We start from the raw sequence: 22810 nt of genomic DNA, 5'->3' as shown, positions 1-22810 counted from the left end.
TGAATATCAAAACACGCAGTGTCAGGGGACAGAGCACAGGACCTGTGTGTTCTGATCCCATATTTGATCTTCTGTGCTATGTGGAGTTGATGAGATCAGACAGAATGTTGAATTATATTTTTGACTCCCATTTTAGTCTTTTTAGAAAGGAAGGCAGAGGGTGAAATCGGTTTCTTCCTGCACTCCTGTTTTCTTCTTCAAGCAGTGCTCAGGCTGGGGTGAAAAAACCACAGGACTACATGAGACTGGACAAGCCCACCAGCTTTTGGCTTCATAAGGAGCCCTCAACACCCAAGACCAACCCAGGTTTTGATTCTCTTCCAGTAGCTGGCCCTACTTGATTTATGAAGGAAGGGTGATACTGCTTCCCTAGCCAAAGACTTTAATGCAATATGCTCTCCCACCCCCTATGGCAAGAGCCTAGGCTGCTGCAGTAGTTGAGGCCAGTAGGGGTATCATGGTGGTAGAAGGATGTTTCTCTGTGAAGGACATGGTACCCCTACCTCTTCTCTAGCCCAAATGGGAATAATGCCTATTATTTCCTCCCAAAGCTTCCATTTTTTGCAGCAGCATTTTGAGTTGTCCCTACCTCTGTTCTCTTCCTCCAACTATAGAAGCTGGAATTCCCCCTACATACTGCAGCTGTGTGTTGAGCTGTGAGCTTTCTGGGTTTGTTCGTAACTGGGTTAGTCTCTACCTCAAGCTATAATTGCTAGGAACTGATGTTTGTGCAGTGCCGTCTTTCATGAGCAGGAACTGTAGCACATGTGGTTCTCCATAGGGGAAGGGGATGGCAACTAAATTAACAGATTTCATGCTGTCAGTACAGCTGTTTTATTCCAATGCATTTTGCTAGGCACTGTTCAGTGATCCTTGGACAAATGCCTTAGCCACACCAAGGGAAGGAGGCAGGAGAGGACTGGACCAAAGACCTTTTTTCTGCTTTGCAAACAGAAAATTTGTAACAGCAGTTCTCTTGGGGTGCAGAACTCCAACTAGGAAACACTTGTGACTCCCATTAGTCACACCTCACAAGTGATTTGCAGCCTGCATACAGCAGATGACCTGCAACAGGAACATGGTTTAACCATTGGCAATCAGGCTGCACTAATCACAGTCTCTCTAGCCAAGAGCCTGCTGGCAGCAGTGACCAAGTGAAACACTAGATTTGTATCGCTTCTGTCTTCGTATGTCCACTATAAGCTGAGCAGCTAACAGTTGTAATTTTAGTCTCCAGCAGTACGGAAGTGGCACAATGACAGAGCACTTGGTGTGCTTTGTTCTTTATTTAGGACTCTTAACAAGAGGGTTAAGTACACAGCAACAGTTAATTCCAAGTACAATTAAAAAAATTTAAAAATTTAATGTTCTGCACTCATTGGAAGGTGGTTTGAATGGCACACACAATAAAACATTACCGGCAGCACACAGCTCCCCAGAGTCCTGCATGTGTTGTAACTGATTTATCAACATTTACCATGTCAGAGTGGGGGTTCCAAATACATCCACCGCATGACCAGTACCAGAATCAAAAGCACAAATCGCTTATCTTCTCACTGTAAACCATATGGGGTGGTTTCTATTTCAAGAAAAAAATGCATGGACAAAATGCATGTTAGACACTGACATTTCCAAAGGATTCATAGAAACTACCTGCCCATGCAAATTGCAAAAGACACTTCTTCTTTTCAAATGTGAAAATAAGCACTTGTTCTTTACAAAAAAACTCAGAAGACATGTCAGCTCTTCAACGAGGCCCTTTAACGGAAATCAATTTGTACACAGCTCAGCTCTTCCACGTTAGTCAACGGTGGTAGAATTCACTGAGGTTATCGATTAGAGAGACAGGAACGGATGCACTGCACGCATTTCAGCAGAGTCACCATCTTGGTATTGAGCAGGAGGCTGGCTGTAAGGGCATGTCTTGACAACTGGATACTGCCTTTACTTTCACTGCTTTATCAAAGCACCTTTTTTTGTGATAGATGCCTTGTAACGAGCAAAGATGCGAACAAACTCTGCACGTTTACAGCACCAAAGCCAGGCGCTGCTTCTTGCCGTGGCGGTGGTGTATACATACTGGTGTCAAATGCAGCAGAATACTGTGGGCTAGGAATTGTTCCCTGTGATAGTTGCTGAGCTATGGCTGCATTGAGCAAGCTTTCAAGTATCTTCCCAAATATATCAGATGGGGGAGGGGAGGAGGCAGCCCTGCTGTACTTGTAGTTTCAAAATAAAAATCAGATGGCTGGGACCATATAACTATAGGCAGTGACTTCAGCTACTACACAAACCAACCCCCCTCTTGCACTGTTTTTTCCCCACAGTATAATACAGTCTTATCCAGAAATGTGTAACTCTTTAATAGCCCCAGGGTAGGAAATATGATAAATATCCTCGCAAATGCAGCAAATTCTATGTAGACTACATCCCATCTTCTATCTCCCGTTGCTCAGATTGTGACAGACACTTTTCCAGTTCCAAATACTAGACAGGAATGACTTCAAATGATCTCTTGTGTGTGTGCAACCTCTCTGCACTTGTCCTGTCGCTATCAGTACTTGGGCTAAGGCCTTCCCCAACCTATGGCTTGTAATGTCATTACATTGCTGTGGCCAAATACTGAATCTGCCCTAACACTTGCTAAATCCCCACTTAGAAACCATGGTACTTTACTGGCATATTGGGAGTACTTGCCAACAGGGCTTCTGCTTTTCAGAGTTTAACAACAGAATCACTAAGCAATGGCAGTTCACCCCCATCCTGAATTATACCCATGTCTGCTTCCAGCATGGGTAATAGCCTTTAAACAAGTCATCTCTGTGTGCAGTAACTTCTGAAATTCCTGTTTGTCAATCCCTGCAAACCCAACATTTACAATCATATGTTCAGCCTGTGATTTAAATCCAAGGCCAGAAGGGTAACATGAAGCAGTCCACTCCCTTTAGACACAATCATGAACTTCTCCCCTAGGACACCACCCAACAGAAGAGCAATTAACCACTATGCAGGAGGGAGCTCCTAAGACTCCTGGAGCCCAGGTTCACCAACAGGCAGTTTAGGTTGGAGACACTGAAGCCTGATGTGACACTTAAGAAAAAAAAGGACAGCATCTGTTTTCCCCTGTGCCTCATCTGCAAGCTTCTTCCCTAGGAAAAGGTGAAAGCAGGGTAACCAGGAAGATCTCCTTCCACTGCGGCCTCCAACATCACCCAGAGGCTGAGCTGAGGTGGGAGCAATCCTTTGAAAAAATATTGTTGCTCTCCCCGCCCCTGCTTTCACCTCCAAACTAGGAAAGCCCCAGGTGGGAGTTGTCACCTTTCAGAAAGCAGCTGTCCCCAGCCTCCAGAAGAAGGCAGCCACTTCACATGTCCACAAGTGCCAGCATAGCATAGCAATGTAGATGAACCTTAGGTTTTCCCTATAACTTCTGGCCTGCTGTTACTAGGAGCCCCTATGAACAGCAAATGACACTGGGTGGCAACTGTTCCCTGCACCAAGCCAAGCAGAGCTCATTAGAGCCTCTTCTCTTCAGCAGTACTAACATGTTGGAGCACGCAAAAATGATGGGCACATCCGTTAGATGCTTCTAGGAAAAGTAATCGATCGGAAGGAGAAGCCATGGGAACCACAACAGAGAAATAAGGTGCCCAACATAGTGGCAGGAGGATGCAGGGTTGGGGGAACAACTACACTGTTTTTTGGAGAACTAGCTTATCAAACCATAACACTAACTACAGCCCTACCAAGAGGGGGGCACTTGGTGGGGAGGGAAGAGAGGGCTGAGGGGACTCCAATGGTTCAAATAAGCAACCGAGCCCAGAGCTGTTTACCTGAACTGCAAGGCATCACTTCTCACAGAGGGGCAGGAGTTGCACTCTGCTCCCAAAGGGTCATGCTGAGATATCCTCACCAGGTGCAGTCATCTCATAGCCTCACAGACCCTACCCCTTCCTCATATGATCTGGGGAAATGATACTTCCAAAAAGTGTTCTCTTTTGTTGCCCATGCTGCTACTTCTGCTTTCCTGTGACACCAGCAATGCCTCAAGCAGCGTGCCATGCCTCCTGACAGCGGCCGAGACAGGCAGGCACGCAAGCCAACGTGTGAGGGAGCACAGCCTCAGCACTGCCTGCCCTGCTCCCAAAGCCCAGCTGCTGCAAACACCCTTGGGGGGAAGTAAAAACCAACCAGCACCTCCAGGACTTGAAAAGAAACTGGACACAAAGACGGCTCCTGCAGTAAGGGTTGTTGGTTGTGGAACTCATAACAGCAACAGTCTCCCAATGCCTGAAGGGTGCTTGTGCCCGAAAGCTTGCAAAGAACTTTTTTCCAACGATTTAGTTGGTCTAATAAAAGATCTCACATCTACCCAACAAACCTTGCCTGCCGTTCCTACAGTAACAAGCTTTTCCCTCTACACGCCGCTCCTTCCCTAGTGTCAAGGCAACAGTACAGCCGTTCTCCTCTCTTCTCCATTAAGCAGACTGGCACTGTGCATTTTGTTCACAATTGTTTTATATAAAATATATTTAATACCTTCATCCCTGTGAAACATTATGTTTTCACTCTTCTCGAACTTGAACCTTAATTAAAAAAAAAAAATCACCTGCAGAAACCCTCCCAAATTTTGATGAAAAACTAAAAACAAACACCTTAGCGGAGGAAGTAAGGGAGAGAGACTATTTTGACCCTACAGCATGCTTTGGGCTAGTCTGGTGTGACCCCCCACCCCTCTCCACTGTGCACAAGAACACCATGATCAAGTGGCACGCAACTTTTAACATCCTCATTTTAGTGTTGACAGCAGGACGCAGTGGGAGAAGTTCTTCATCTGTTTGAATATCATCTTCTCCCAGCCCACCCCTTTTTAAAGTAAATATTTAAATAAAAGGGGAAAATAGGTTGGGGGGGGGGGATTATTATCCAGGATAAAAATGGAAAACACGACCCTCACTGACTTTAATAGCATGCAGTCTATGTAACATTACATACAAAATCTGATTACTTTGGGCCTGGTCTATGATCATAACATAGAATCATCCTTAGACAATCTACAGAGTTCAAAACTGTACAAAATAAAAAATATGCATAAAACCCAACAAGTTTCTTTACAACATTAGTGCTGCATAAAGCATAAAACCAGCAGGAGGTGATCCAGAAACGCCCTGCAACATAAGCAAGCTCTCACATGTTCTCAGCAAGGTGCAAACAAAACACTGGTCCCTCAGTCCTAGCCACTTCCCTGGAAAGCAGCAGGTTTCCCACTTCCGAGGCCGGGCAGCCCTATCTCACCTGTCAGATTTTGCAGGCTATGTGCTTGGTCCCTTCAGAGCTTCATGATATTCCACCAAAGCGGCGGACGCACAGGAAGTAACCCAGTAGCTGAGGCTCGGTAACTATGCAGGTAGGTAGCTCCAATGGAGAACACTTACAAGGGTACTGGGCCAAGGGCTCTAATAACAGCTGCTTTCATGAGTTTGGCTACAAGGCAAAAACTCCAGAGAGTAAGTGTTTTTGATCAGTGCCATCATTTTTAATCCTGAATGACACATAATTGCCCCCGTTCCAGAAGGGCAGGAAAGTTGAGAGAAGGAGCAAAGCACATGTGCTGGCAACAAGATCAAATGAGCCTTTTCAGGCTGCAGTGACCAGGCTGGGAAACTGAATAAATGGCACTATTTCTGTGGCAGACAGGCAGAGGGGGTAATTGAGTGAAGCAGCTTCCTGACAGGAGGATGATGGTGTCTCAGCTTCAGTGCCAGCTATAAATGAGTATGTCCCAAGAGGCAGGGGGGGAAAAAAAAGGCAGCCCTGACCAGAACAGAGAGGATGCCCAGCCTCTCCAAAGCTGCAGCCGTCTGGGGGTTAAACATTTTCAGCCTCCCCTGGAAATTGGTTTGTCCCACACAGCTGCAAGAGGCCTGTGCCTGCACGCGCACCATAGTCTTCCTGTAGGGTATGGGCCTGCAATCGGAGTCATCCGATACGGCATGGAGCTTCCACAGCCCAAGAATAAGGAAGAATGGCACAGACTGTTCATTCCCCCCCCCACACACACACAGCAGTGCTCCCCATCCGAGAATCTACACTTGCTCTAAACCTCCACTTCTGGCAAGGTGCTGCACTACCAAGTTAGAGAACTGGCTCAATTATACATATTTTTGCTAATAAGGCAGCAAAATCAGCCTCCCAGGAGTTATATTCTCTACAATATTCCATTTTACACTCATGCCTTAGCTGACAGCTGCAGCCTTATCCAGACATGATTAAGCTACTGTTCATGCTGACTGGAATCTGACCAGAGCTACAAACAAAGTCCAGGACAATGCCTGACCTGGATGGAAACCAGCTGCCTTGCAGCAACCAGTTACATCTGTTTCCTGAATTAATGAACAGCTAGCACTCACCTTTTAAGTCCTTCCTAGTGGCTGACTTGCACACATTAAGCAGACTCAAGTAATGGCCTTTACAGCTGAAAATGGGTGAAAAGTAAACTATTAAAAGTACAGGAAACTTTTAGTGGAGGTTGACTTATACCTGGATAGACACAGCTATGAAAGAGCTAAGGTAACTGCCAATTACTGCTCAGCTTTTTGTGGGAAACCAATAAACAGAGCAGCCCTTTTTACTTCCACCAAAGAGATTTTGGCAGCAGAACTAATAACAGCAATTGCTGCTTGCCCTGCCTTTGCACTGGCTTTCCCGGTGTAGACTGAAACCTAGAAATCAAGTCTCACAGCCAATTTAGAATACCTCATTCTTTTTTAAAAGAAATTTGTGCATGATATTGAGCATTTGGGATGAATAACTTGCCTCCAGTGCAAGCATGCATCAGTAATTTCCAACCCTAGACCTTCTCCCCCTAGAGTGATCCTCTAGCTCCTAGGGACCGGTAAATTCAATTTCCCCTTCATCATAAAACTGCAAACACATGTTCAGTTCAATCTGCAGCACCAGCAGGCTGGGAACTTGCAGCAAAGGATAACATTTACACCAGTGCATTTAAAAAAAAAAAAACTGTGGCATTCAAATAACTAAGATTAAGGGAATGGAAGAGGGTGAGGGAAAGGTCTTCTGGCTGCATCCATTTTAATTAGCTAAACTTAAAGGTACATGAATCAAAGCCAGCTCTGTGTGCCCCTGCATCAGTCTACAAGTGCAGAGCAGCTGGAGACGTGTTCATGTTAAAGATGTAACGAACCATCTGGAAGTCAGATACGTGAACTGCTTTGGGTACAAATCCAAATGTTTGCTAGCATGTGAATGTTCGCCCAGCTGCATGCAAGTGTAGTGTACAAAAAGGAAGGGATATCCACTGGCAATTAACCTTTTACCACTGGCATCCAGGATGTCCCAGAGCCAAGTACTAATGCCAGGGTTATATCACAGGGGCATACAGTATTCCTGAGACAGATCCCAGATCCTGCTTGAATCGGTCTGAATTTGAGTAAAGTATCAGCTACTCAACAAGTTCGTTACATCTCCAGTATCTACACCTGAATGGGTCAGCTTATTCAAAGTCAGAAGGCTCGCTACAGCTGCTGTTGGCAGCCAGAAGAGCCATTTGTTCAAAAAACTCAAATCACTATTTTTTTTATAATGAAAAAAAGCCAAAAAAGTGGTTCTGTTACAATTATCCTTCATTCAGTTCAGTTGGAAGGGCCCCCAGAGGCTGGGGGAGGTCCAGGGAGCCCCAACAGTTCCTGCAGTGTGAGATGCAGCTCTCTGCCATGTAGTCTTCACTCAGAGTAATGCATGATGGATTCCACATAGTTCCCTGGGAAGAGCCCCGTCACTCCATTCATGACACCCTCATACCAACCATCATCATTCTTCTTAATGACATAAATGATGGCACCTTCCTGAAATGAGAGCTCATCCTCTTTGTCTTTTGTGTAATCATAGATCGCCACAACTAGGAAAAAAGAGAAAGAATAGTGGGCATAAGACATGGTTCAGCTGGGAAAAAAAGAAAATGCAATAAGCAGGTAACAGGTAATATTCTGTCTTGAAATGTAAGGCACCATTACGTTTCCTTAACCATCACCTACTCATCAAAGAGGTCCTGGAACACCCTGCCTGTACGGGAAGTTACTTCCACCACCGCCCCCAGCGAGCAGCTGTTTCACTCCCAAGTGTTTCTTTATCTTTCTTATCCACTGGAATTTTTTTTTTTTTAATCATTACTGAATCAACTCTGGCAGCTTTTAAGCTTCACGCAAGCCTACAGTACTTTCTTGAATCTGATCTTTCAGATTCATCAAGTGAAAACTTTAAAAATACAACAAACAGAGAAAGTGTGGTGCAGTCACGCAATGGTGTAGACAGAGCCCCCTAAAAGCAGTTACAAGTACTACACATTAACTCTAATGTTCTGTTCCTGGATTGACCCAAATCCAAGATGACTTAGAAGTTAAGAAGATAACCCCTCACCCCCAAGTAGTTATATATTTGTTATAATTTTCCAGGCACAGAATGTAATTATTGGAAGATCATCTTAAATCTGCCCCCTTCACTGCTACTGAGGGAAAGCAGCAGCAAGGGGGCCCCCACCCACTTCTTTCCCCTGTAGTCTACACTCCCAGAGTGCCTGCACCCCCGCCGTCTGTCCCCTTGTGCCTGCCCCCAGTGCTGCTGCGCCCCACCTGCTCCCTTCAGCCTCTGCCCCCTTCTCTCCAAAACCTCTTTGCCCTTCTCCCCCACGATCCCCACAACCTCTGCCCACCTCCCTCCCATTAGACATGGTTCTAGTTTCATTCCCTCCCAGAGCACAGAAAAGTGTGGCCCCTACCTGCCCATGCAACAACATTTGGGGGCTGAAGCTGCACCACAGCTGACTGGCTGGACAAGGAACAGAGTTTCCATGTACTCTGTGCCCCGGGAGGAAATGGAGCCAGAACTGGAGCCATAGCCATGCCTGACAGTAAGCAGGGGAGGGAGGAGGCAGTGGCCACAGAGGGCAGGTAGAAGGTGGGGGCAGGTAGCTACTGTGGCTTTGTCTATTGCCCCAGCCAGGGGCCCCTCAGCCTTGTACTGAAATCCAAGACAAGGGGCTTTCCCCCCCCCCCCCCCACGCAGAATGTAAAAATTCTGCATCTTGGATTTGAGTGAATACAATAATTATGTGCAAACTGGCCAACTGACCAAGATCACAATAAAGAGAGGACCAGAGAGCAGCGTACCAAAGTCTGGGGAGGAAATGATTCTAAGCACTATCTTCAGCTGCAATAGGAAACAACTGATGGAAAGCTAGAGCCCTAGATATCCACATAACCTCACTCCTTATATACTCAAAGTCTGCGAATGCATGTGTGCAGCCTCAGTAGTGATTGATAAATCACTTTGGGGCCCAGTGCCATGACAGGTAACTCTAACAAGCTGACATAAGTAAAACTGAATTGAGAACTACAAGTAATCAGATGTCCCCCAGCCCTCTACCCCTTTGAAAGAAAATTTAGTTTAAAATAGGAAAACCCGTTCCTGACAGATTTATTAAGCTATGGAAAAGTTTTCTTCAGGAAACACTGTAAACCAAATCACTTTGGAAATTTAAAACTAGACTGGACAAACACTTTGAAATATTAGGTAAAGAGCTCTCTTGCTTTGGCAGAAGATAGGTACGGTAATGTAATAGATGATTTCCATCTTTAATTCCTATGACTGTGTACACCATAAAGCAAGTCAGCTATGCCAAAATGTGTATGTTGCTTTAGTAAATAGCATCAATCATTACTCTTGAGCACTTGGCACTGTGGCGTGCAACACTAGCCTTGAAACAAATTCATGTTGGACAGGAACCCAGCTCTGGTGCTGGAGACTTAACAAAAGATACTCTAACCCAAACCAAAGCAGGAAAGTTAACATAATGGACCGGTTCAGCAACCTAATGTCCTACAGCACTGCAAAACTCATTACTCTTCTGAAGAGAGAAAAATGAAAATTAAGCCTTAAGGGAGTGAAGAGAGACCAGAAGTCGATAAAAATGTTTAGGATGGAAACCCAGCTCCTGAGAACTTTAAAGGGAAATGCATGCATGCCAACAGCATCAAAATACAGGCACAGTACAGTCTTAACGCATGCAGTTCTAACATGTAAATTTACTTCATTTGTAGTGAATGCACTTCAAAGACAGACATTCCAGGTGCTACTTCATATTGGCGCACTTGTAAAGTAACTAATGAGCCAATCCATCATCCCACTGAAATTATCTTACAAAATACAGCACACCGTGAATAACTGAAAATCAAAGATAAACAGGACTGGAATGGACTTTCAGGTCACCTAATCCAAACCCACCCACCTCAGGCACAATCATTATTCATTAAACCATCCCAGCCAAGAGCTAGGTTGACCTGTTCTTCAGAATCTCTATGCCTGTCTCAGTAGTCTGCTCCACTGATTAACCACTTGCAGAAAGTTCTTCCTACTATCCACTCTAAATTTCCCTGGTTGCAATTGAAGACTCTTACTCAGTACAATCTCTCCTGCAGATACAGATAGTCAGGGCTGTGCAAAGCCTCGGTCCCCGATTAAATTCGGCAGAAATTCAGCCCGATTCGGTGCCCGAATCTCCAAATCCGATAAATTGTGAATGCGTTTGCCATTGCTCCTTCAGTAACATTTTACTCTTGACCATTGTTATCACAAAATGATGAATGTTTTTTGTTGCTTGGTAATCTTCCTATAAAATTCCAAGAAATCTTTTTTTTTTCCCCAAAGAAAACACTATTTCTTCGTTATAGAACTTCATATACTTGGACTTCGAATAGGCCTTTGACCTGGTCTCCCATGATGGCCTCATGGTCAAATTAGGTAAATGCGGTCTGGACTACTTCACAGTCTGGTGGCTAGGTAACTGGCTCCGTGGTAGGACCCAAAGGGTACTGATTGGCACAACTGAGTCATCATGGCAGAGGGCAACCAGTGGCATCCCTCAGTGGTCAGTACTTGGACCAGTGCTCTTCAACATGTTCATTAACTATTTGGATTCAGGTATTACAAGTTCGCTGACGACAACAAGCTATGGAGCAATGTTGTCACGCTTGAAGATGGGCTGGCAATACAGGCTGACCTGGACAGGCTCATGAAGTGGGCAGACCTCAACCTGATCTCATTTAATACAGAGAAATGTAAAGTGCTCCATCTGGGGAGAAATAACCCACAACACACTTACAGGCTCGGCAGTGCTCTGCCTGCCAGCACCACAACTGAATAAGACCTGGGTGTCACGACTGACAACAAAATGAACATGAGTTGCCAATTAAATACTGTAGCTGGCAGAGCTAACCAAGCGCTGGCATGCATTCACTGAGGCATCTCAAGCAAGGCAAAGGATGTTATATCCTACTGCTTTACTCGGCCTTGGTGAGACCACAACTGGAGTACTGCGTCCAGTTCTGTGCGCCGCACTTCAAGAAGGATGTGGAGAAGCTCGAGAGAGTCCAGAGGACAGCCACATGCATGATTAGAGGCCTGGAGACCAAGACGTACGAGCGGCTGAGGGACTTGGGACTGTTCAGCCTGGAGAAGCTCAGGGGGGACTTGGTTGCAGCCTATAAGTATATATCAAGGACGTACATCAGGGTTTGGGGGAGCAGCTATTCACCAAGGCCCCCCAGGAAAGGACAAGAAGTAATGGGTACAAGCTGACTGAAGATCGCTTCAGGCTAGACAAAGAAAAATTTATTTACAAGCCTAGTGCCGAGGGTTTGGAACAGGCTCCCCCCAGAATTGGTACAGGCATCCACCCTGGTGATCTTCAAAAAACATCTTGATACCCATCTTGGTGGGATCATTTGAACCCAGCAGTCTTTCCTGCCCACGTACAGGGGGGCTGGACCTAATGATCTGTAAGGTCCCTTCCACCCCCTAACAACGATGAAACTATAACTTCCCTTGTTACATCTCAATTCTCCATGTTATTTTTTATATTGGCAACTTTCCTCATCTACTAAACACTTAATCCTTTTATGTGGTCATATCACCTCAAGCTATGATCCTGTCAGACCTCATAAATTACATGGATTCAGAGCCAGTATTTTAATAAAATCTCCAGAAGTTGTAGGAAGTAACATTAGTGACACTTACTCATTTGGGTTGATTTTCTTTTTTTCCCCCACTAATGACCTTTAAGTTTTCAGATAATTATACTTAAATTTGAAAAGAAATCTTAAGTTGATGGTAAAACCTACTCCAGTATTGTTCTCAGGGTAGCATTTTGGGAATGGGTAGCTAAGAGCAGATTCTGTTTCTATATGACATGGGGGATTACTCCCCCTCTGAGTATCTATTGCAGTTAATTTGATTCACATTGTTAAGAAGTTTTTTTACCACCATTGGCCCTGTAAAATTAACACTTGCATAAAGTGAGGTGAACCACTGTGGTGATGTAGACAATGAAGTGACCTCGGGAAAAGATTAAAATGAAATTTTTGACTGCCTGTAGTCATTAAATTAAATGGTGACGTGGTCAAATGTTAATATCCCACAAAATAAGCGCACCCTGGCTAAATTTTTCCAGCATCTTAAACTGTACTCAGTATTCACCTGCTATTCAAAGCTGTGGTAGAGCAGCAGAACACCCAGTGCGATTTTTTTCACTCTTTTTCCAGAAGAGTCGCATGTTATAGCAATGATAGCAAAACTCATGACCCACTCCAGGATTTCACATGTAGCTCCCAACAGCTTTGCAAGATCTACCCTCTCAAAGTTGCATGTATTCTCAACAGTCAGCTCTCAGAGGCGCTATTAGATTCTGTTAGAGTGACGTCGTACAACAGTCTACACACAAAACCTCGTTACTGCTACTGATTACTGAAGATAACTGCATATGAACAGCTGTCTCTTCCCTAATCAAATCAGCTCTTTCAACTCCAGATCACATAATGTGGACAATATTACTTATAAGGAATAAGTTGTTGCCAAAGAAATAATTATTTTGCAGTAAATAAAGCGGTTCACAGCACATAACTACCCAAGTTCCTTGACTAGAAGGATCTCCTATAGCACTACTTCCCAAACTTTTCCTCAGCATGACCCCATTTATAACCCCATTTCCTCAGCATGCCCCCTCACTCCCAACTCACAGCCCCCCACCCCCGCAGGTGCCCCTTACTTCTGACCCACAGTCCCCTGGCCTTGCCAGTGCCCCTCACTCCCAATGCGCAGCCCCCACTCTTCCTGTGCCCCAGGGCCAGAGCCCGCAGCCCCCTACCCCAGCTGCTGCCTGCAGGAAGCAGCAGCTGCTGAGGCCAGAGCACAGAGCCTGGCTCCCGCACCCCAGTTTGGGAACTGCTGGTCTATAGCATGGAAGTCTTCATTAACTTTAACACCTGTCTGCTACAAGAAGTCATTTTAACTACTTCTCTCCTCTCCTGGCTGCAACATGTAGCCAGATTTCTCAAGGTGGCTTCTATCCCTCAATCAAATTATTCATCCTCATTATCATGTCCAGCCATCAACACAACATCTGCTTATGTTCTACTGGTACCCTAATGAACTACTGCTTAACCATTTGTCATATATTATAAAAAGATCAATTTCTCTTATTGAGTTTATTTAATCAAGTTTATTGGTTTTTTTTAAAGCAATCGCCTTAGCCACTTGGCACCAGGAGTCAGGATCCAAATTAGTTTTTATCAGGAACTCTCACTAAATCCCAGGGACTGGCATTTTGTGCTTTGTTTGTTAATCTGCACTCCTTATTCATCTTCTCTTTAGACTGCCAGTGTGCTTTCCCTACCCCACCCGTTCATTCTGTGAACCCAAACCATAGTGTAAGCATTTGTCCCTTCCCAACTGAGCACACTTAGGTTTGCTGCTTTTGCAGTGTCCCAGTTCACAGTCTCTCAGAAAATAGCAATGAAAAAGCAGATCAAAGCTTCATGCTACCCCATGAGAGAGATTTTTGTTTCAAATTTCTAGCCATTTCCTCAGGCCATATACATTATCCAGATGAATACAATTTTCCCCAGAAAGCAGCTAATCTTGCTATGGCTTGGTGGTTTCAAGATTTCTTTTGAAATCACCACTGGATATAAAAGCAAGAGTTACAGTCTTGTTTACACAGTTGCTTTATTGTTCATGAGTTTAGAAACCAGATATAGCATATAAAGTGTTCTAACAAAAACATTTCAATATAATCATGTCCCATAAATTAATCCAACACAGTTGACAGAAAACCGCAAGGGAGCAAAGTGGCTACACAAGGAGCTTCACTGCCTAAAAATCAAGAGGTATGTACAGGCAATGCAAGGAAGGGCTTGTTGCTAGGGAAGTTTACAAAAGGATAGCATGAATGTGCATGGAGAAAAAAAAACAGGAAAGCAGAGGCAAAAAAATAATTATAACTGCCAAAAGATGTTAAACACAACCAAAAGGGGTTCTACAACCATGTGAAATCTAAGGACAGACCAGGCAAACTGTGGGTCCACTGGCTCAATGAGCAAATGAACTATTAAGAGAACACGCAGAGCTGGAATTTGCTCCAATTTTCACCAAATTTTAATATATTACATATAAAAAATGCTTCTGATAATTCAACTAAGATTATCTGGCAGAAGAATACCTGGGTGATAAATTTAGAGCTGGAAAATATCATCACAGCCCCAAAAAAGTGAATTTCACATCTGAAAAGGTTTGTAGGAATACTACAGCCTGAGATTCCTGTGTACTCAAGTCTGTGGCCCCGAGATTTCTTTGCCCAGTTCCTTCAGCTCCCTTGGATGAATCCTACCAGGACTCCCCAATTTAAATTCTCTAAGAGTTTGTTAAAAGTCCTGTGTATGAACACTGGGTAAAGAAGTCTCCAGGCCATGGGCTATAGTATTTGCCAACCCATCAATTACAGGCAAGGTCCCAGAGACTGGGAGAAGGGCTAGCATTGCACCTACCTTTACAAAGGGAAAAAAGAAGCACAGTTAAAGACTGGTGAGCTTAACTTCAATACTCAGGAGGTTACTGGAACAAATTACAAAACTTTCCATTTGTAAATATCTGGAGGATGAGGGGATGATCATCAACAGCCAACACAGACTTGTAAGGAACAAATAATACCAACTTGATTTCTTTATTAGACAATGTAATTAGTTTAGTGGTTGATGGGATGTGGAGAATGTGATAGATAACACACCTGGACTTTAAGACCATTGACATACTCTCAACATGACATTTTAGAGAAGTTAGAAAAAATTTTAGAAAGTTAGAGAAACATGGGGTGGATGGGACTACTGGATAGGACTACATTAGGTGGACACATACTTGGCTGAACACCTGCAAACAAGTGGATTGATGTCAGGTCAGCAGATCATTTTGACTGGGGTTCTTCAGGGATCTCGTTTAGATCCAGTGATGTTTAAAATTTTTATTTAATTGATAATTATTAACTGATATGTACCTGATGTTCAGTTAATTTAATTACTTGATGTTTTATTGATTTTTCTTTATAAACATGGTACATATTTTCAGTTGTTTGCTCCTTACGCGTTTTCTTCTTCATACTGATGATAGCTTTAGTCATACTGAAGTTGTTACTTTAGTTAGCTGGTCTAATAAAAACAGCCTGAATCCATGATGAATTTACACTACTGAAATATTTCTCAAATCTCTTTCCAAGCCTTCTTTTACCAACAAAGCTAAGCTGTTGAACATTGTTGAAAAAACCGCTGCAACTCCAAGCTTACTTGTAAGAAAAGCAATATTCAGGGACAAAGGTCCGATAAAAACAGTTTGAGAGGAGATATCCCCAACTACTTTTGATCAAATTAAAATTAAACCCCACCTCTGCTCTGGCATGTCAAAAGTCCTCCCAGTACTGCTTACTGGCAGCAGCAGGCAGCTCCTGGCTGCTGTCACTGTGAAAAAAGGAGGCCTCTCTAGGGTTTCTGCAAAAGCTATCTGTGGTGAGAGGAAGAAATAATTCCTTTGACAAGGGAAACAGAATAAAAACAAATTGTTCTCCTTTTGCTGTAGTCTGCAGCCGAATGTGCATACACCCGAAATTGCTACAGAAGAGTAATGGTTTTGTTGGAGTCATTCTGCAAGGTGACAAATAATCCTCCTGCTGCCACATCCCGTTTACCCACTTGATTTCTTTACCCTTTGTTTGTCTGGCCTAGGTGGCTCCTTTCAGCCTATTTAAGGATGCTAGTTACCACCTAGGAATTAATCCTGCTCCAAAAATATTTAATTACTTAGTTCCCCAATACCTTAAAAAGAATGGCTAAAATGGCATGATGGGAAGCCACTTTTGGAGAAGCTTAAGCTTCCACATCAAATTTATTCTATCATAAGTAAAAGGAGTTTTCCCCCTAACTGATGACACTGCAAATTCACTCTGGGATTTAAAAGTCAAACTGGTTTTATTTGGGTTTACCCATCACAAAGAAACGTTTACTGAACAAAACTATACGCAGTTAAACCTCAGCAGCCCCTTGAAAACTATGGGTTGCACAGCTGTAATTGAGGTTGAATATTGACTCTGCATTTGAAATAGAATTAATTCATTCTTCTGAAGACCCAAGAGACTCCAGTTCTCTCGCATTATACTGCACTAAAGAACCAGTAGAACCAATGAGTAGAAAGGAAAGTTGTGTTTCCTTACCTAAAACTTAAGCAGACAGAATGGAGATTTTCTCCACTTTAGTTTCAAGTAGCCCCATTAGCTCTGGGGCTTATGTCCTGATCCAATTAAGTCAGACTTTTACAAAATCCTGTATCAGTAGACACAGAACTATGAGAGCATGCAACACAGTGGAGTCTCCTTTATCCTCCACTGGATTAAAGATACTCTGAAGTTTTGCTCCAAGTCAGAGGGCACGGCTACTGACGATTCAACAAATATTATTTGGCAGAATACCTGGATGATAATTTAAAGCTGGGAAATATCATCACAGGCCCAAAAAGTGAATCTTGCATCTGGAAAGGTTTAGAGGAAATCCTTGGGATTTACTGTTCCTGTCAAATACATTAACAAATGTGAAAGCTTCACCCAGCAGAAAAGCACTGTAACACTAACAATGCTGGAAAGGACAAAATCTGAGTGAATGTTGAGCACCCTCCATTGCTGCCCGGAGAATTAAACAGAGAGCAAATGTTAAAAAAACCAGCAATCAACCTGATCAGAAAATGAAAACACGTATTGAAGTGGCCTGTACTTTTTCTGACCTGATGGAAAACATGCCATCCACTCGCACAGAAACCAGTACAGTGGAGGTTTCTAACCGTCGAAGACAAACTGATCCTCTGCTCCACATCAGACCCTCTCAGTTACCAGCTGTCTCACTACTGACACTCTACTGCAGGGGTTGACAACTTCTTTATGCTGTAGGCCACTGACCAAAATCAGGTCAGAGTCAGGCTGGGGCATGGCACTAGGACCTAGCTGCCCCTGCCACCTTTTTTCCCCTAGCAGCTACATAGGGAAAATTCCTGCTGCTGCTACTTTCCCTGCGGTGGCAAGAGGAGAGCATCTGCAGCCGGCTCTTTTCTCCTCATGGTACCTGCGGGTTCAGCAGCAGTTACTTTTCCCTGCTACCACACAAGCTGCAAACACTCTTCGCGTGCTCTGGTGGGGAAAAATGTTGACTGCGGGCCACTTTCCCTGTGAAGCCACTGGGAAAAGCAGCAGCTGCAATGTTTGGATTCATACCTGACGTGCGCTTTCCATTAAGATATTCTTACTGCCATTTTTTGAGAAGTTCTCCTGCCTCCACTGGTTGTAGCATGTCTTTAAAACATGGCAAAAACAAATACCTGGGGACGGGGAGGCACTTTTTTAATTTTATCCAACAAATTTCCATTTAAGTCAAGCAGAGAGAAAAATGTTGGGAAAACTACAGCTCATCTCATGAGCTAGCCTTTGAGAGAAGGCCAAAATAACTGATCATGGATGTTTTAATCTGAAGCCAAGCCCCCAGTGCTATCACAGGAGCAGCACACACTGCAGCAGGAACAAGACAGCAGATGTCCTTCAAACAGCATAGGGACACGGGGACACTCTTTCACAATTAGCAGGACCCAAGATAATTCATTTTCTTGTTGTTCTAACTGCTTAAATCTGTCCTTATCACTGGAGGCCTGAGCAGCCAAGGCCAAAAAGGTCCAAGGATCCAAACAAAAAGGGGCAGGAAAATCAGAGTAGCATAATGCAACAGAAGATATTCAATGTGCAAAAGGCTTGTCCTACACGGATTAAACTATATTAATACTACTACAGTCACAGCTATTTCCATAGCCTCATTCCCAACTGCCACCTCCCATTGGTCCCATGTTTACTCCTTTGCCCCTATTAAAAATGGAAGCAAAGTATTCATCTCAATTTGGTATCATGCCAATATTACCTTTAATACTCATCCTATCCTCACCACCTAAATGTAACTATTTCTTTTCATTGTTCTTTTTTATTTTGCTGAAAAACCTTTTCTAATTGTATTTCATCTCCTCTGTAAGGTTTAACACAACATGCCTTTTAACAGTTCTTACTTTCTCCCCTATACTTCCTGACCCCTATGACTTTGTGCTGATCAGTTCTTTTTCTCCATTCCTTGAAGGCTCTTTGCTTGCTTCAAATATGTCTTCCTTTTGTTTTCCCCTTGCCCCAGGACAGAATTTCCAGATAAGTTTTTCACCTTATAGAAATTCCAAATTTCCTCCACATTCAAATCTTTAAGTCTTCATTCTAGCATGTATTCTTCAATACCTGTGTTCCAGTCAGACTTATATTCCACATTGGCCTTGTTATCCTTATGCCTCTGGTTTCACTTCCTGTTCTACTAGTTCTACTTTTACTTTATCCTCCAGCCTCCTTGCATTAGGGCACAAACATTTTGAGTCTCGTCAATCATATAAAATTTCCTAGATGATTTGACAATTGTATCACCTACCCAAGTAACATTCTCATCAGTATTAGTTTCTCTCTCCTCTCTGTCAGTCCTTTTACCTATGAATATTCCTTTATCGTAACAAAATACTGGAGGGGTCAACTGCCCAGCAAGAAAAAAAAAATCACTGATCATGATTCTCACTCTTTACACAATGGTCAGGAAGTAAGGTCTTTATGTAATAGCAGAGAAACCAATACAACATTTCTTATCATTCTGACCAAGCAACAGATTACTGAAAGGTTCTCATTTACACGACTACACGAATTCTTAAGTTTTGCATAATAAGACACCACCAAGTCTGGTACCCTTAAACCTACCCTTTTCTAAGTAGGTCCTTGGTGCCCAAGGAGGATCTTCTTCAGCATAGGGATCACTGTACTCCACCACAGCTGCCTCCTCCTCTTCATAATCTTCTGGAGGTGGCGGGGGAGGTGGGGATTCATCAAAGACTGGCTCATCTACAGGTGGAGGAGGAGGAGGGGTATCTGAAACTAAAAATAAGCAACAAGATCAGCATGGCAATTCTCCGGAGGTATGCAAGCAGGTTAAAACAGAAATCCCTCTCTCAAAGGATCCCCAGGTAGTTGCACTGAAATCTATAACCGGAATTCAGAGACATGCTAAAATAGACAGATGAGAGAAAGAAAGACCAGATTCTCCTGACACAATAGGTTTACTCTCTCTCCTTCCTGGTATACCTGAAATTGCTAAAAACAGAGACAATAGGGAAGTCAAAATTCTGGCTACATACACCTGGATTTATTGATTTATTTATTTATTTTCACATACAAAGCAGAAGCCTCGCACAATAGCCAATCAGAACAAAGGAAGATGCAAACTTACTATTTTCTTGGACTCTGGCCACAAATCCCATTAGTGGTAACTGTGGAGTTACTTGTAGGATGGAGGGGGGAGGAGGAGCAAGGGATGCTGCAGCAGAGAGTAAGAAAAGAAAAAGTATTGTATTAGAAAAAAAACAGCAAACAAGAAAGCAGACATCATTGTTCAGACCCTACAGCAGCCTGCCAAAGGAGATGTGAATAAAAATGACAACAAAAGTAGTATAGGCTTCAAAGGGTCTTTTAACAAAAGCTTCAAGAATGTAACTGGAACTGGCTACCATAATATCTCACTCAGCTCTCATCAAACCCTTCCACCTTCGTTTTTTTTCTACAGTGATAGAAAAAAGTCTATGTACTTGTTGGCTCTAACCTTACAGCAAGCTCCTTTAATGTATAGCTTTATATGACCTTGCTACAGTAATGCTTCAAAAAACCAGCATATTAAGGTATGAGATACGTGCAGAAAGATGACAGGATGATTCTCTTGCTACTCTTAGCATAAAATATATACATGTATTTCCAAGCACAAAGGAAAAGCATACATTTTCAATCCCAGTACAGTTTACTTATCTTTCTGGACAATATTTAGAGTTCAGGCAACATGCATGTGGTATAACAAATTATACTTCCATCTACTCAACTGCAAATTCACATATTTGAGAATGTGCTTGCATCATTTTTGACAGACAACTAAGATGTTTACACTTCATATCTCAATGCAAAATTAGCCCCAACTCCATTTCCCCCTAACTGCAGTATCAGCACTGATTTTAGTGTATATATACACACCTTAAGACTAGTTCTGGCACATGCCCAGGCTTCTTTTTGTATATTTTTCTTTTAAAGTGTTTAAATTTGACAGTAAACATGGACAAAATGTGCAATGTTTGGGCAATTATTATTCAAATTCAATCTGTGGTAGTATTGCTCTGTAATTATTGCCCTGGGGAAAAAAGCTTTGCCTACAATTTATTCTGTCTGAACATCCTTTTTCAAGTGATATGGGAAAGTTATTAAGGCTGAGATTTTCAAATGAGGCTAAAGAATTTTGCTGTCCAACTCCATATGAATTCAAAACTTTATGCTATTTCAGGTCCACTCGTAAGGCTGTTCACAAATCCATCCATTCTGCAGACTGCTGTCTAGAACAGGGTTTCTCAACCGGTGGGACGCATCCTACTCCAGTCACAATGGCAAAACTGGAAGTGCCACAGCAGGACTTACAGTTTTGCTTTTGCGCGCTTCGATCAGCCACTGGGGGTCCCCCTCCTCCCCCCCCTTCAACTGGCCTCTGCAGGACCCCTCCTACTCATCAACCAGTGAGACCAGGATTTTTTGACCTGACATAGGTGGGACATAAGGTGCAAAAGGCTGAGAACCGCTAGGCAAATTCTCAAATTTAACACACACACTAGACAGAAAACCCTGCAAATTCTCTGATTAAACCCCCCAAAATCCATATTTTTACATAATTAAAATGAAACGCACTATATACATAGCTATCAGTTGAACACACTGCTTTATGGAAGCCTACCATTGCCTAAATCACTATCATAAAATAAATTCTAAACACCTATAAATTTTGGCATTTGATTTGGGGGCTTTTGTCATAGAAAAATCAGAGCCCTCCCCTCCCCCTGCCCCTTCTGCTTACCAGGATGTAGATCCAGTGGCAGCTGCCCCCACTCATACTGTTTTGTCGGGCTGATCAGCCCTGATATGCTGGTGGGCCATGCCATTGCCCCTCACTCCCCAACCACAGCCCCCTGGCCCTGCTGGTGCCCCTCACTCCCTACCCGCAGTCCCCCACCCCCCTCAGCCCTGCCGGAAGGGGCCCACCGCTGCCAGGACTACAGAGCCAGGAACCCGGGTCCGCAGCCCCCTGCCCACACCCCCAGCAGCACCTGAGCCCTAGTTGCCACCCATAGAAGATGGCAGCTGCTGAGGTGGAGCGGAGCCTGAAGCTCCAGCCCTGCCCATCTCCCTCCCTCACTATGGGGTCCTCAGTTCCCACCCCCACCCTCCCCCGTGCCAGACTTACCTGCAGGAGCTGCTCTGCAGGCTGCCTGGCAGCCACGTGCATGTACACATGTACATGGAGCCCCCTGCCTGACTACCGCCCTCTCGCTCCCCCCAGCCCCTGCAAGCTGGAACTCTGCAAGGGGAAACCCACCATTTCCTACTTTTTCTCCTTAAAATGAGAACATCCATGTTTTACCGTGGCAAACGAAAAGCCCGGATCCCTGGTTACATCAAACTCAATCTCCATAACTAAAATTCTCCAGAATGGTACAACTGCTGCTGGGAAACCAATGTGATAGAAGGTATTTGCTAGGTTCAGAAAGTTTCCATCAGCCAAAAAGACCTTAGGATTAGGGGAAGGGTGGCACAAATATTAGTTCAAGTTAAGACACCTGTCTGCTTTCTAATCCAGTCAAGCTGGGATCATAAGAAACCTAAATGAGGCTGGATGTAAAGGAACATCAGCACAAGCCTTGAGCTGCCTGTGTAGCACACAGACTGCCTGCACGCAGAGGCTTCAGAGTTCTCCTAGGAGGGACTCCTGTGTCAAAGCTTGGAACCGAGTAGCAAGGAAAGCTCTAGGCACGGGACAACCAAACAGCACAGGACTTGTCATCGGTGCTGAGAAAGACTGTTGGCACCAAAACCTGATTTTTTTTTCCAGCACTGGCAAATGTCACCAGGTCTATGACAGAGTCTCAGTCTTCAGCAAAGGCTGATGCCAAAATATTTCATACAAATCTCCCTTGGTACTTAAGAGCCAATGGAGGAAGATGACAAGTTGACAGTGAGTCCTTTCCCCACCATTCAGGGAAGAAAAGGACTATGGTGCTATTAATACCATGTTCTTCCTGTTTTTTCTGAATTACATTATCCAGGCACTAATGTTTTCTTGGACTCCCAACACTGCAGTGGATGACTCTGTGCTGACACGTACTTCCACTTTCAATAGAGGCATCAGTGCTGTTCTGCCAACACTAAAGCCAATGCTTTTCTAGAAGATTCTGCTACTGCACTGAACCCAGGAGCAACGATCCAGACAGGCAGTTCTCAAAGAAGAAT

General features: G+C 43.8%; 2 protein-coding genes across 10 annotated transcripts in view; one reads left to right on the top strand and one right to left on the bottom strand.

Moving 5' to 3' along the window:
• RAPH1 (Ras association (RalGDS/AF-6) and pleckstrin homology domains 1) overlaps nucleotides 1-22810 on the top strand; it is a 214662-nt gene that overhangs the window by 181260 nt on the left and 10592 nt on the right. The window lies entirely within an intron of this gene.
• The window catches only part of ABI2 (abl interactor 2), a 105802-nt gene continuing 84240 nt past the window's right edge, over nucleotides 1249-22810 (bottom strand). For all 9 annotated transcript variants that reach the window (XM_059727090.1, XM_019491996.2, XM_059727091.1 and 6 more), the window contains 3 exons: nucleotides 19728-19814; nucleotides 19202-19375; nucleotides 1249-7918 (listed from right to left, as the gene is read on the bottom strand). In XM_059727090.1, coding sequence (XP_059583073.1) covers nucleotides 7743-7918; nucleotides 19202-19375; nucleotides 19728-19814 — 437 coding nt within the window. In that variant the 3' untranslated portion in view covers nucleotides 1249-7742. The remainder of the gene's footprint in view (nucleotides 7919-19201; nucleotides 19376-19727; nucleotides 19815-22810) is intronic.

Source organism: Alligator mississippiensis, chromosome 4 (assembly GCF_030867095.1).
Source record: "Alligator mississippiensis isolate rAllMis1 chromosome 4, rAllMis1, whole genome shotgun sequence".
NCBI lineage: Eukaryota > Metazoa > Chordata > Crocodylia > Alligatoridae > Alligator > Alligator mississippiensis.
This window is presented reverse-complemented; position numbering and strand designations above follow the sequence as displayed.